The sequence below is a fragment of the Copadichromis virginalis genome, linkage group LG14 (genome assembly GCF_057382275.1).
Source record: "Copadichromis virginalis isolate Kocher_CV1m ecotype Utaka linkage group LG14, C_Virginalis_male_GT1.1, whole genome shotgun sequence".
Classification (NCBI taxonomy): domain Eukaryota; kingdom Metazoa; phylum Chordata; class Actinopteri; order Cichliformes; family Cichlidae; genus Copadichromis; species Copadichromis virginalis.
The window spans coordinates 42,373,072-42,388,142 of record NC_140631.1 but is presented as its reverse complement, the minus strand read 5'-3'; the positions used below and the strand labels follow the sequence as shown (position 1 = coordinate 42,388,142).

Below are 15,071 nucleotides of genomic sequence, written 5' to 3'. Positions count from 1 at the left end.
CGCCCACTTCCTGCCTACTCTGAATGATTCTAAGGTTTTCACTGAGGTCTCCTGGCTGCATCGCCCCCCCGCCGGCCGCCTCGCTCTCATGGTTTTTTGATGTGATGTCATCAATCTTCACATCCCTTTGCCTTCATGTTCATTTCTGACCTGTTTGTAAAAGGTTCTGTATGAATAAAGTTTCGTATTCCCGTCGGATTGAAACAGTGGCCACAGTTAAAGTAAAAACAGCGTTTATTAGGAAACATGAAGTATTTACAGACAGTGATTCACTCAGACACACACAGACACAAGGTGCACAGTTTAATACTGATTTCAAATCCACCATCGGCTCACACACGCTTCATTTTCTCCTCCACCATCTGCAGCAGCCGCTCAGAGTACGTCTCCAGCAGAGACGCCGTCCTGCGGTCCTCCAGCTGACCGCAGGGGACGCTGCCACCCGACTCCCGCAGCACCTCCTGCATGTCAGAGCGAACTACATCAAACGCCTCCAGCATCGCTGACGACACCTGGAGACGTCGCTGCGAGCCAGCGAGCGTTGCGCCGAGCGTTGCGCCGAGCTGCAACACAAACAACAAAGAAAACGTGAGGCGGACACTAACGAACAAACACAAACGCCTGCGTGACGCTTTACATTTGATTATCGTTCAGCGATTCAGAAAAACGACAAAAGAAGAAAAAGAAATATGATGATTCAAAGAAAAGTGACGAGTCACATCAGTGTTGATATCCTAATAACAATGTGTGAAGAAGAAACCTTCTGGTAAAGATGGACAGCTCGTCTCGCCGTCGCCCTTAGCTCGGCGGCGATCTGCAGACACTGCACGCTCACCGACTCTTCGTCTCCTCCCGAACCTGCACACAAACATCTGTTCTTACAGCCTGAAGCACAAGCATGGCGTCGTTACAATACGCTGTATTCTTTCTAACAGCCAGCAGAGGGCGATGCAACGGACAGTTCTGGGAAAAAACCATTGACGACTTTGTGGTTCAGTAACTAATTTCAGAATTGTAGTCGTGCGTTTTGTCAGGATTATCCAGGGCATGCTCATTGGCTAACGGTCTGTCAATCACAAAGTATTAGTCAATGAGCTTTTGGTTTCACAGTAAGATCAGCCCCCCGTCATGGTGAAAGGGCGGCATCTTGAAATCAGCAGGTGACATCACGGCAGCTATGGCCTCTGTGGCACTACACAGCGATCCAAGCAGCATCATCATCATCATCACAACTTTACAGAAAATTACCTTTACCTGTGAGAGTGGGGCGGAGCCTTTCCACCAGAGGGGAGGAGGACGAGGTGGGCGGGGCAGAGAGCAGCAAATCAGCTGATAAAGAAACATCTTTAAATGAGACCAGAAAAAGACGAAGCATCAGAGCAGCAGGTGTACAGGTCAGATATGAGTTACATAAAGATATGAGGAGAAAAGATAAAAGGGTAAAAAAAAGAAAGAAAAAATTACTGTAAATGTAACAATATCAGGAAGAAAATATATTTGTGTCAGAAGTTTCCAGCCAGGAGCATAAACGTGAGGCTGAAATGACTGTACAGTATACAGCTTTCAAAGCATTTACATACGGTCAGACCAATGCATGGTGCCCAAGTATTTTAACTGGACAAAGCTCAGACTACAACTGGTGCAGCTTACAAAGGATTTGTGTGACGGCACTTCTGGGACTGACCAATACTCAGAACAGTGAGAAAGTCCAGGGAACATTGTGAAGGTCTAAGAAGGACAACTGCAGATTTACACAAGTTAGGAAGGTCTTTAGGAGTCATTTCTGAACAGCTGCAAGTTATTCTGATGTTTCAATGCCAAGATCTGGAAGAACATCGAAACGGTCACCCTCAGATGGGATGAAACTGGTTAGGATGTTCATGATGATGTAAAACATCCATCATGGACCGAGAGGGTGCTGACCCAGAAACAAGCCCCCGCTCTGGCATTAACACTCGCAAGCTCGACAGAAATTTGCAGCTGCCCACATGGACGAGTCGAACGGCTTCTGGAGAAAAGACTGACGGTCAAAGGACGCGTTCATACCAGGAAAGTAACCTCTGTCAGTGCGTCGCAGCTGTGGCTACGATGTAGCTGCCATCACCTGTGTGTGTGTGTGTGTTACCTGGATCAGCTGGTCTTCGAGCTTCTTCCTTCATGGAGGCAGGGCAGGTGATGACCTCACAGGTGGTGGGTGTTGCCACAGGGGTCTGGATTAGAGTCTCCTCTGTGCTGCTGATATTACACCTGTCAACTATGAGCTGTGAAATCACCTGAGTGGGCGTGGTCCACACCTGCAGGCTGACAGAGGGTTTGTCGAGGTTGATAATTCCCATTTTTATCATAAAGAAACCAATAAAAAACAAAACGGATGCTCTCACCGACGTTCAGTGAGAGCATCTCACCCGCCGCCCTCTGATCAGTGCCTCAGGTCAGTCCCACACCAGCAGCCTCACTAACAGCTGCTTCCCCCCACACCCACCTGAGCCATGGTCTGTGTGACCCTCATCACTCAGGCCATGTGTGCCTTTGTCCTACGTCTGAACACATCTGACACGTGTTTCATTGTACAACAACAACAAAGGACTAGCTGAGAGTGTTATAAGACTTCTAGAAGTCTTTATTCATGTGGTAATAACTGAAATGAAGCGATTTTAGAGCTCGTCTCCTGCGAGTCCTCGCCTCTGCTTTACATGTGTGAGAAATGAGTCACCTTAAACCAGGGCTGATGGAAAATGTTCAGTAAAGACAGGAAAGCCCAGCTGGTGTGGGGGGGACCGGGGGGTACCTGCTGGTCTGGTCCTGGTGGTTGTCAGGTTTGCTGTCCTGTCTAGCAGAGAGCAGGGTGGAGGCTGGAGGCTGGCACTCTGCTGGAGAGGGGAGGTTCTCTTTGTTCTCCTCCAGCGTGGGCGTGGAGGAGGGCGAGGAGGTGGAACCCGGAGAGTCCCGGCTCAGTTTGGCCCTGGAGCTGGCTGTGGTTCCCAGGTATCTGAGCCGAAAAGCCGACGGTTGGTCCGCCGCCTCCTCGCTGCAGCTGTTTTGGGCCGTGATGGTCCTGGAGGTCACGTCTGATTGGTTAGAAGAGAGCAGAATGTAAGCGAGCTGCGATCAGAGCAGGAAGTGGTGTCCCTGAGCGCCGTTCAGAGAAGATCGTTTCACAGTCACCCGATTCTGTGAAGATTACTGATAAGGACAGTTACAGCCAGGCTTCAGATACAACCTCATGTGAACACACCGTCTGTGACCTTTGACCCCTAAACATTCCCACCACCACAACCATGATTTGCTGCACAAAAAAAATAAATAAATAAATAAATCGGAAGACGCCACACAAACACCCGGGTGCCCGCAGCGGCGTACAGACACACCTCCTAACGTCTTTCTGCACAGGACGACCAGCGCCGTGTTTCTTCTGCGGGGTGTGCCATGGCGATGGGGCTGATGGGAAATTTTGCAGGAAGCTCTTCTATGGAGGGCTGATTGTCGGCAGCTCGCTGTGAGCACACAAACACATGGAGTCCCTCAGAGAGACGTCCTGGAGCCTCTGTCGCTTCTCTTAAGCTGTTTAACTGTTACAGCACAGGAAGTGTGTGACGTGTGTGCGAGTGTGCTTCCTCTGCTTAACCACAAGTGTGTTAACTTTTATCAAACAAATGAGTGAAGACAGAAACACGGAGCTCCGGCGCGGCGCTGCAGCGACCGCACTGAACACTGAACGCGGCGCTGCTCAGCTCCAGCCGAGCTCTCCATCACATCCTTGCAGTTTTAATCTTGATTACTAACCTGATTAAACATCATCCATTATTATTTCCAGCTTCACCTCCAGATCGGACCGCGGCGCGGTGACAGTGATCTTCAGCTAACTTTGCTTTTAATTCACATTTTTCATATTAGGAAACAAAACCTGTGGTTTTAAAAATGTTATTCTGAACTTAACAAGTTTAGATTAAACACAAAATAAAAAGACCTTTGCAGCATCAAAACTCAAACCATCACGTCCGGCTCTTTTCATTTTCAGACTGGAGACTAAACTGCAATCTGTAATCAACCTCTGCCTGCCTTTCACACAGCTCACGTCTCTGCATCGCCTGTGTGTGTCTGCAGGACCGTCCTCACTAAAGCGGAGCAAAGAGGAAGCGTCAGAGAACATCGGCGGCAAACGTGCACACATTATCTGATGTACACTCACATCCTGCTCAACCACAAACCTCCAAGTCGGACGAGCTGAGACTCTAAACCTCATCTGAGGACGCCGCAGCACGAGCCTTAAGAGCGGCTTTGGGCGATACGAGAAGGTGGCAACACTGCTTTTAGAAATAAAAACAAAACGCCTCTTTCTATTAGACTGTAGATGAACTGAGGTCATGACTGCACTGCACCAAATTACCACCAGAGGGCAGTCTCTCCTGGGGGCTCAGCATCACTTTTCTGTACTTTTATGCAGATGTGCCAGCTGTTGTCTGTTCTACTCTTTGTTCCAATAAGAAATGTAACTTCATGTTATCCAAACAGAAACTAATAAACCTGAAAATTTGGTCTTAAAGACGGATTTTGTCAAATCTTAAGTTTAATTAGAACAATAAGATGAAATTATGTCTTTGATTTCTTCCATTTTTCCACTGAAATGTCAGGAGTCCACATCTGTAGTGAGACCCTGTCAGGTTATTTTACCAAATTTCATTAAGTTCAGTAAAACGACTGTATGAATGATTCAGATCCGAGTCTTCATCCACTGCTCCTTAATTGGCCGTCGCCATGGTGAACCCTGTCATTACTCACAGCTGTCAGTTTGTTGAAGCTGCTTCCTGAAACATGGCGACTGCAAGGACCAATCAGCTGTTTGGGAGCAAAGCGATGAGCGCGTGCCGTCGCCTTCCCTGAGTCATCGAGCCAGAAACGCAGAATGTGACCGAGCTGCTGCGACAGCTGATGCTTCTCAAGCTTTGACAGGAAACTCACCTCCTCCTCCCGCTGCTCCTCCCCCGTTCTCTCCCCCAGTCAGCCCGGCTGATGAGACGTCGCTGCTCGACTCGGAGTTCACCTGAAAAACAAGTTTCCTCTTCAACGTTACAAACCTCAGCCATGGCCGCTCTCAGGCGCGCCCCGACAGGTCAGAGGTCGTGTCCACAGCTCATGCTGCATTCTTGTAGCATCAAGTTGGAGGCGGGGCTCTGGAAACGCCCACATGCATGTAAACTAACTGTCGACTGTGCCGTGTCATTATTTGTTGCCTGAAAATGCTGTAAAATGAATTTGTTTTGTAACTGAAAGGAAAATTTGGAATCAGGCGTTTGCCTCGGTTTGAAATCCAAGAGAAGCGCTGAGCGGAGGCGCCACTCCTCATGTGGACACGCCCCCTGCATTACAGGCTTGTGTGCATTTACCGATGTGGTGCTGATGTTGCTCTCCTCAGAGATCCTAGTCGGGATGGAGACGGGAGGCGGAGCTCGGCTCGCCCTGAAACAGCAGCAGAGACAAGATGGACACAAAGTCACGTAGGAGTCAGAAGTGACGGAGGCGAGCGGTACCTGCAAGCCTGCAGTGACCCTGCAGGTCAAAGGTCACGGCTTCACTGTGGATTGTGGGTAAGCTGACCTGATTCTGTCCTGGAAGCGGGACAGGAAGCGGGTGGAGATGCTGAGTCGGGGGTTCAGGAAGTGCTTTTCATCTGGAGGCTGCAGAGTCTTCAGGTCTGTGTCAAACTTCTCTGGAAGGTCAAAGGTCATGTTAGCAGCTCAGTAACTGTCAGAGGATGGCAATGATGAAGATGTTGGTGTTTACCTTCGCTCAGACCGGAGGCCAGAGTCTCAAAGTGGCTCTTCAGAGAGTTTCTGTCCTCGTCGTCCTCCAAACCCAAACTGCCCACTGAGCTGCCCTGACTCAGGGAGTCGGTGTCTGAAACAGAAAGGGCGGAGCTTGTGATGACTCGTGATGGGAAACAGAGGAAGGTGCGCCTCTTATCACTTATTTTGAAAGGTTTGATTGTCCAGTTAACTTGCTGTAACAGATTGGATGCTTTTATTCTTAAAATATGACAAAACGAATCAATTTAAAGCGTCCTTCTAAACTGATGAGGCACTTTACTTCAGTGAGTTCCTTTATTGTGAAAACCCCTCGATACTAGGCTTAAACATGTTGAACAATTTCTAACCAAGTGAAGGATTTTATCATGTAAAGCCGACACTAAAGCATTCTTTAACCTGAGGGACTTTTATTTTGAAAAGCTAGCATCTAAGGATTCCAGTCATTTAGTGTATCTAAGTGGGAACTTTTCCTATTTTAACCTGATATTAATTGATTTATTGATTGATTGATTTTAATCTGATATTGTTCTGTGGGCTTTTATTTTGAAACTCACCCCTGGGGGAGTGAGGCTCTGTTTTGAGCTTCCTGTAAAGGGTTAAACTCTGACCTGGATCATGCTGCTGCTCCAGACTTCCTGCTGATCCCTCAGAACAGGCGGAGTCTGGACTCAGCTGAGTCTGCCACACAGGCTCCTCCCCTTGACCTCTGACCTCCAGCTGGCTCAGTGACTGCTGTGGAACGGGAACACCCTCCACCTCAAACTCGCTGAAGACAAACATCGGAGCGTTTCAAAAACAGACTTCATGAAAACAGCAGCATCATCATCGTCGTCAGGTGTAACCCTCACCTTTCAGGGGTGACCGTGGTGTTGCTAGGATACAGGATGAAGTTGTTCTGCTCTCCACCTGCTGTCTGCACCACCTGAACATCAGTCAGTCAGACTCCGCCCACATTTCAGCCATCACAACCTCATTAACCAATTACTCAAACTTCAAGCTTTGGCCATCTCGACATGAAGAAGCCACACCCACCACCATCACAGATTGTAATGGTTGCGATTTACAGTCAAAAAAAATAATCAATATTAATATTCATTGTTCCGGCAGCCTGGTCCTTACCTCTTTCTCCTCATCCTCCAGCAGATACTCCAGACTCTGAGGGTGGAAACCCTCCTCTTCTTCCTCCTCCTCATCCTCCTCCCCCTGGCTCTTGTTGAGACTCGGAGAGAAGTTGGAGCAGAAGGTCAAAGGGTTCATCTGCTCCGCCCACCGACTGCGCACTTGACGAGGCTCGCTCTCCGACTGGATGGTGGAGGAGGCTCCGCCCTGTCCTTGCTGAACGAACACACACACACACACACACACACAGTCTATAGTGTGGTTGATCATTATCTGCGAGCAGATTGATGAGCTGAGGGTTAGAGGGCGGAGACTGACCAGCTTCTTGAACCACAGGGGGAGCTTCCCGTTGGTCTGAAGCAGCGGAGCGTCTGAAACAAACAAGTCAGGACAGAAAAGACTCATCGTTCTGGTTCTGGCTGATTCACAGAAACACTGGAAGTTTAGCACAGATGCTTCCTCCGGCCTGGCAGGGCTCAGTCTAACGTCTGAAGCTGTGAACTCCTGTCTGAGCCCGAGGGAGCGCTTTCAGCTCCTGCAGCTTTCAGCGAGTAAAAGAGGATATGACTCACAGCAGGAAGTAGCGAGCCCGCGCACGTGTCATCAGGAATCCCCTGACCGATGTGGGATCTGCACCAATGTTTGGACCGTCTCAGGTTTTACGCTTTCAGTTTCAGACTTGACCTGACAGGCAGCAGAGATGCTGAGGATAAGGGCCCACTACAGTGACAACCATACACAGCAGGTGTGGGAGGGTCTGCACCCACTTGAAGGCCAGCAACAGCACGACGTCAGAGGCTGTGCTTGCAGAGTAGCAGAACAGTTTGTCCACCTCAAAGCGTGCAGCAGCTCTGCTCACCCGGTGCAGGAGCGCGAGGCGAGCATCATCGTGTCCCGCCCCCATTGTTACAGCGCTCCACACGAACCTCGCCCAACAAAAAGAACAGGGGCGCAGTGCTAGGCTGCTCTTTGCTGGCTTCAGCTCTGCACGATGCTTCCTCTCACCACCTGCTGCTGGATCAGAGACTGTCTGTGTGCAGAAAGTCAGAGTGGGTCCCCATCTTTCCACAGCCCCCCGCCTTGATATCAGCTCGCCACAGGGCTGTGTGCCAAGCCCTCTACTGTACTCATCTCACACCTGTCAGTACAACGACACCGGCGTGGTGGGCCTCATCTCCAGTCCCAATGAGACTGCATACAGGGAGGAGGTCTGACGGTGGAGGTGTGGTGTCCTTTACACCTCCAACACCAAAGAGCTTATCACTGATTTCAGGAGGAGGACGTCCGACCTGCAGCTCATCTGCATCAAAGGAGAGTGTGCGGCGAGGGCGCCCAGCTGCTACTTCCTGTGTGTGCACATGGACGCAGACTTGCAGTGTAAGTTTCTTCTGTGTGGTTTACCATGGCCCTCACTGGCCTCTCCCGTTTGTCCCTGAAGGGGCGCTGTAACAGCTGCTGTCTCATTAGGGCACGACATGCGGCGGCGAGGGGAGGAGACGTATTTGTACTGCTGCCCTGTGAGGAGCCTCACAGCGCTGTACTGATGCTGTTTTTGCACAGACTCTTTATTCTGTGTCTGCGATACACCGTTGATGTGCGTCAGTACCACAGCTGCCTGCACAAAGTATCACCGTGTAAACACAACAAAGAGCTCAGCTGTTTGCTTCACCGGACTGGACAAACCGCTCTCAGTGAACTCGTCCTCACCAGGACACGGGTCCAGCCTGCAGGGAGTCCTCCCCTCCTCCTCCTCCTCCATCTGAGGCAGCTGGGAGGAGGGCACCGTGATGAAGGTCTCCCTCCTGAAAAACGCCATGAAGCAGAACGTGAATTAACCCCAACATCTGCTGCACCTTCTGCAGCGTCCCATCGCATCTGACTTACCTAATGTTCGGCTTTTTGTGGGTTTCAGGTGCAGCGGTCAGCCTGACGCCCCGCCTCTTCCTCATGGTGCTGGTCATCTGAGCGTCCAGCCGCCACACAAACACACAGCTACACAAAGCAAAGAGTCGGTCAACGCTTTCCTGCACATCGGTCTGAGCAGCGCGTCGTCTGACCGCTGAGCTCACCTGTCTCCTGACACCGTGATCAGGTGTCTGCAGTCCTGACTGAACCTGATACAGGTGACCAGCTCTGAGGAGACAGCGCAGCACAGACACGTTTAGCTGACAGTTTAAACTCCTCAAAGACACGCGCGTGAAGCTCGGGGATTCGCTCACCTGAATGGCCGAACAGGGTGGCGACGCACTCTCCTGACCCGTAGTCAAAGATGGTGATGTTTTTGTCCGAGCAGCTGGTGGCGAAGAAGGAGCCCGACGGATCCATCTGAACCTGCAGCTCCGATTGAGACACATCGTTTCAGCCGTTTCCACAAGACACACCATAACCCGCAATCATTAACCCCGCCCCCTCACCTTCAACAGGGCCCCCTCATCGCTGGACGAGCCTTTCAGACACTTCTTAAGTTTTCCTGTTTCCACGTTGTAGACCCTGACACACACACACACACACACACACACACACACACACACACAGAGAGTCGCGCACACACAGACGCACACGCACAGACACGCACACACGCACACACACACACACACAGACGCAGACGCACACACAGACACACACACACACACACAGACACGCGCACACACAGACACGCGCACACACACGCACAGACACAGACACACGCACACACACACACACACACACACACACACACGCGCACACACAGACACACACAGACGCAGACACACACACACACGCACACACACACAGACACACACACACACACACACACACACACACACAGACACACACACACAGACGCAGACGCACACACACACACACACACACACACGCGCACACACAGACACACACAGACGCAGACGCACACACAGACACACAGACACACACACACACACACGCACAGACACACACACACACGCACAGACACACACACACACGCACAGACACACACACACACAGACGCACACACACACAGACGCGCACACACACACACACAGACACACACAGACGCACACAGACGCGCACACAGACGCGCGCACACACACACATGCGCACACACACGCACAGACACACACACACACGCACAGACACACACACACGCACAGACACACACACACGCACAGACACACACACACACAGACGCACACACACACAGACGCACACACACACACAGACACACACAGACGCACACAGACGCGCACACAGACGCACAGACGCACAGACAGACACGCACAGACGCACAGACACACAGACACGCACAGACGCACAGACACAGACAGACACGCACAGACGCACAGACACACAGACACGCACAGACGCACACACACACAGACACGCACAGACGCACACACACACAGACACGCACAGACGCACACACACACAGACACGCACAGACACACACACACAGACGCGCACAGACGCACAGACACAGACACACACAGACGCACAGACACAGACACAGACACACACACACACACAGACACACACACACAGACACACACAGACACACAGACACAGTTTTGAACCCGTAGCTTCGTGTGCACTACAGCGGTGCTCTGATGGCACCGGGACACGCATCAGTAACACACCTCAGCCTCTGATGATGTTCAACAAACACCAACAAAACAAAGATCAGAGCCAAACACGCGCCGTCGAGTGCGGCCAGGATGAGAGAGGAGCGATGATGACAGCGAGTGATGGAAGAGCTGCCCCGACAGGAAGCTGCAGGGCTACGAGCCTCTGCTTCTGCAGACTCAACAGCTGGACCCGCAGCGATAAAACACGCCGTTTTTATTCTAACGTCAGAAAGGTCGTGCTGTCAATCTCCATAAGATACCGAGGCTACGTCGCTTTCACGTACAGGAAATTCATCTTCTCCATTTTGCAAGGGGCAAAACTGTCCACACGGGGTTATAGGTCACGTGCTACTGAGGGACTGGGCTCTGAACGAAGAGCTCGAGTGACCAAAGCTTTAGTAAAACCATCCAATCTCATTTCCTGACCCCTCCCTCAGTGCCCCCCTGTCTCAGGGCAGTTCTTCGTCCCCACAGTTGCCAAGCGCTGCTCATTAAGGATTCATCTGACTGATGGAGTCCCACCCCCCCCCCCCACTGTCTTTACACGACAACATTAGGAGCTGTCAGGTGACTTGTTCAAGGTCGACCCTACAATAACACATACAGAGAAACCAAACAATCATATGACCCCCTATGAGCAGCACTTTGGTGACAGTGGGAAGGAAAAACTGTTTAACAGGAAGAAACCTCCGGCAGAACCAGGCTCAGGGAGGGGCGGGGCCATCTGCTGCGATTGGTTGGGGTGAGAATTAAGGGATCCAACCGGTCGCGGTTTAAATGTTTGAATGAAACTGAAGGTGCCGTCTCACGGAAGTAACCTTCCCTCAACGCCTGCCCCGTTCTCCAGATTACCTTCAAGGAGGAATCAGAATCATCTTTACTCGACTTTATCAGCTGATATCTGCCCACGTGATTAACAGGCCGCGTCGCCTCGCGGCCTCTGAACGAGCTGCGCAGCCACAAACCTGCTCTTAACGACACGTTTCCAGCAGCTGTGACCACGCGCAGAGTTTCTCACCTGACGTTTCGGTCCTGACAGGCGACGGCGACGTGCGTCCGGCTCGAGTCCAGGTCCATGTCGTACAGAGTCGTCTTCTCCACCACGTGGTGACTCCTGGAGAACTGCAGGCCCTCCGAAGTCTGGACCACGACGAGTCGTCCCGGAGCACGGAATCATGGGAAACGGACGGCGGCACCAATCAGCAGGTAAATAAAACCAGTCAGGAGTTTAACCAAAAAAAATCAGACTTTGCAGAAACAGAACAGAAATCGACCAATCAGAAAGTGGATCATCTGCAGGCGTGCACGAGGGAGCCTCACCTGCTCAGCTGTCTGGAAGTAGATGCTCTTGTCGGCTCCACAGCTCACGAGTCGAACCTCCGGGCTCTCACCTGCAGCACAGGTAACAAAGTGACATCGCTGGGAGAACACGACACAGGTGCGTATGGGATGAAGGGCGGCGTCGTGTGGGCGGAGCTGGGGTACCTGTGAACTTGACGGCGGTGATGGAGGCCGAGTGGTCATTCAGGGTCTGCTCCAGGCTGTAGTTCCTCTCCAGGTCGAAGACGTGGATGAGTCGGTCTCTGCTGGCCGACGCCAACAGCTTCACACCTGAAACGCCACAAATCGCGTCGTCACTCAGGAGCCGCACCACACTCAAGCCCACCCCCGCAGAACCACGCCCAGCCAGCAGGGCTGAGGGTCTCTGATGGGCGGAGTCGTAGACAGGTTTGGATTACTCTGAGGCGCTGCTGATCTGCATCTTCACGTCCTCACCGACTGATAGGGCTGCTCAATTAATCGAATTTTAATCACGATTACGATCTGGGCTTTCAACGATCATTAAAAATGACTGAGCCGATTATTAGCCCCTCCCTCATTTATCCGCGACACCTTAAAGGCCGGTCCGTGAAAATATTGTCGGGCATAAACCGTCCGTGGCGCAAAAAAGGTTGGAGACCGCTTGTGGGAGCCAAGTTAAGATAGTTCATATGTTTTAGTATTTATATTTCGCTGTTGTTAAGCTTGTTTGTGTAATTAATAATTTTAGGAAATAGATGCATGTTTATGGTGGAACTAGGTTACGTAGTACCATGAATACATGTGCCTTAAAGACTCGTGTTTATAGTAACGGATGTATGCAAATTAGTGCATGCGGTGCGGGAGGGGGGAGAGAGAGAGAAAAGGAGTTAACACGGCATAAGCTATACGGGGCAGCAGGGTAGAACAGAGCCACACGGTTTTCCTACCGTAGTAGGTTATTTTGTTGAGGACAAGTTAAACCTGACCACTCCTGTAAGATGCAAAAACTGTGGAATAAATTTTTTGTTACATCTTTTCACATCGGAGTCCCGTGGAGTTCTTTTTCCTCTTCAAACTGACGTACGCGAGTGAATCACGGGAAAACTGGTCTCACGGCTTACACATTTTGTAGGAAAACCTGCTCGTTGTGGAGTAATTGACGCAACTAAAGAAGGAAAAAACCCGAGCTGCTGCAGCGACAACAAACGTGAGTAAGTGGAGCTAATTCACGAGGAAAAATTGCTGAGTCATGGTGGATGCTGAACTGTGTGGTAGCCAACCTGCATGATTTGTGGATGATAAAATAAGGATTTTGGTGTTGCTATTCGGGAAATTAATAGCATGAACAACGAAGAAGAAGACACAGTAGCAGAATTGGAAGCTAGGGCGGTGAAAATCACACCTAAAGCTATGGAGGAAAGGCTGCAACGTATTATCAATTTACGGAAGGCCAAGCTAGCCAAATTAACAGGCACAGTGAAACAAGTGCGCCAGCTGATGGAAAATGAATGTGATACCAGCCTAACAGAAGTAACACAGTTAATGAAGGATTTTAATGAGCGGTTTGGAGAGTTTTGTGGTTTGAACACAAATGTTAAAGAGGTGCTCCAGCAAATGCCGGAGGAGGATTTAACTAAAGACCAGGAAAATTGGTTTGAGCCTAAGGCTGATTCCTTTAAGGCTTTTGCTGAGACAGCTTCGGCTTGGATTGACAAGATGGCCATGCGCGCTGTGGAGGCTGAAAAATGCAATGAAGATGTGGATCCATCTGACAGCATATCTAATGCATCTGTCTCAAAACGCAGTGATAAGGCATTGTCAGAACGCGGCTCCTGCGCTTCGTCATCGGTGTCGTCCACACGCATGAAGGCAGAGGTGGAGCGAGCTACCTTATTGATTAAGGCATCGTCTTTAAGACAGAAACGCTTGCTGGAGGAAAGGGAGGCTAAGCTCCAAGCTGAAAAGGAGGAGCTAGAAATACAAACAGCTCTTGCAGCAAATGAGGCAAAGATCAAGATCTTATCGGAATACGAAAGTCGTGCATCCAAGGCATCCAGTCGCGTATCCACTCGGGATGGAATGAACTCCTACGTGGCATCACATAAGGTTGGAGATTTATTTACTTCACAGCAGTCAAATAGCCCATCCCCCACACGAGAAAGACAAGCGCAGAAGAAGAACATCCTCCAAAACGCACAGCAAACACACACTGTTACCTCCCAGCCATCGCAGACACCAAGTGCTCTACAGGATGTGGTCGAAGCGCTAACTAAGCAACAGAAGTTAGCTACGTTGCCCCCGCAGAACATTTCTGTGTTTAAAGGGGACCCATTAGAGTATCGGCTGTTCATGCGAGCTTTTGAACATGGTGTGGAGGACAGAACAGAGAGCGACAAGGATCGATTGTACTACATGGAACAATACACAAGTGGGCAACCACGAGAATTGATACGGAGTTGTCTTCATATGGAACCTACACATGGATATCAAACGGCTAAGAGACTGTTGGAAGAGCACTTTGGAAATGCCTACAAGATATCAGTGGCATACATTCACAAGGCTCTTAACTGGCCAACCATCAAGTCAGATGATGGAGAGGCTCTGCATGCTTTCGGCCTCTATCTTACTGGATGTCGTAATGCAATGATGGATGTGGAGTACATGGAGGAGTTGGATAACACAGCCAACATGCGTGCTATCGTTTCCAAGCTTCCGTACAAGCTGAGAGAAAGGTGGAGAACATATGCTTGTGGGGTCTTAGACAAGGCAAAACGCAGAGTCACATTTGCAGATCTGGTGGAGTTTGTCAATAAGCAGGCCAAAGAAGTTTTGCATCCATTGTTCGGTGATATAAAGGACAGCACATTAAAGGTCCAAGTTAGAGGGCAAGTGGATGAGAGGTTGCAAAGGAGAAGTGGAAACAGAAAAGGATTCACTGCAGCTGCAACTATCACCACTACACAGGACGTACCCTCTAAAGAAAGGAACAAGGTCAGCGGGAAGCAGGTGTGTGCATTTTCCAAACCCTGTCTTTTCTGTCGTGGTGAAGAGCACACCATGGAACAGTGCAAGAGGATGAAGAAGTCACTTCATAAGGAAAAGATTGACTTCATGCGAACTAAAGGACTATGCTTCAGCTGTCTTAAGCAGGGACACATGAGTGGTTCGTGCCAAGAAAAGGCAAGTTGTCAGGTTTGTGCACAACCGCACCCCACAGTGTTACACATGAAGACTAAGCCCAGTG

General features: G+C 50.3%; 1 protein-coding gene across 2 annotated transcripts in view; it reads right to left on the bottom strand.

The window, feature by feature from the left end:
• Positions 1–216: 216 nt before the first annotated feature.
• Positions 217–15,071, bottom strand: part of wdr62 (WD repeat domain 62) — a 28,462-nt gene continuing 13,607 nt past the window's right edge. For both annotated transcript variants that reach the window (XM_085431027.1, XM_085431028.1), the window contains exons 13-34: positions 12,011–12,136; positions 11,846–11,916; positions 11,544–11,665; positions 9,338–9,413; positions 9,143–9,254; positions 8,993–9,056; positions 8,808–8,915; positions 8,631–8,725; positions 7,242–7,294; positions 6,924–7,139; positions 6,653–6,726; positions 6,413–6,570; positions 5,782–5,895; positions 5,596–5,707; positions 5,385–5,457; positions 4,960–5,041; positions 3,369–3,494; positions 2,789–3,068; positions 2,126–2,301; positions 1,255–1,344; positions 761–858; positions 217–563 (exon numbers count right to left, since the gene is read on the bottom strand). In XM_085431027.1, coding sequence (XP_085287153.1) covers positions 333–563; positions 761–858; positions 1,255–1,344; positions 2,126–2,301; positions 2,789–3,068; positions 3,369–3,494; positions 4,960–5,041; positions 5,385–5,457; positions 5,596–5,707; positions 5,782–5,895; positions 6,413–6,570; positions 6,653–6,726; positions 6,924–7,139; positions 7,242–7,294; positions 8,631–8,725; positions 8,808–8,915; positions 8,993–9,056; positions 9,143–9,254; positions 9,338–9,413; positions 11,544–11,665; positions 11,846–11,916; positions 12,011–12,136 — 2,657 coding nt within the window. In that variant the 3' untranslated portion in view covers positions 217–332. The remainder of the gene's footprint in view (positions 564–760; positions 859–1,254; positions 1,345–2,125; positions 2,302–2,788; positions 3,069–3,368; positions 3,495–4,959; positions 5,042–5,384; positions 5,458–5,595; positions 5,708–5,781; positions 5,896–6,412; positions 6,571–6,652; positions 6,727–6,923; positions 7,140–7,241; positions 7,295–8,630; positions 8,726–8,807; positions 8,916–8,992; positions 9,057–9,142; positions 9,255–9,337; positions 9,414–11,543; positions 11,666–11,845; positions 11,917–12,010; positions 12,137–15,071) is intronic.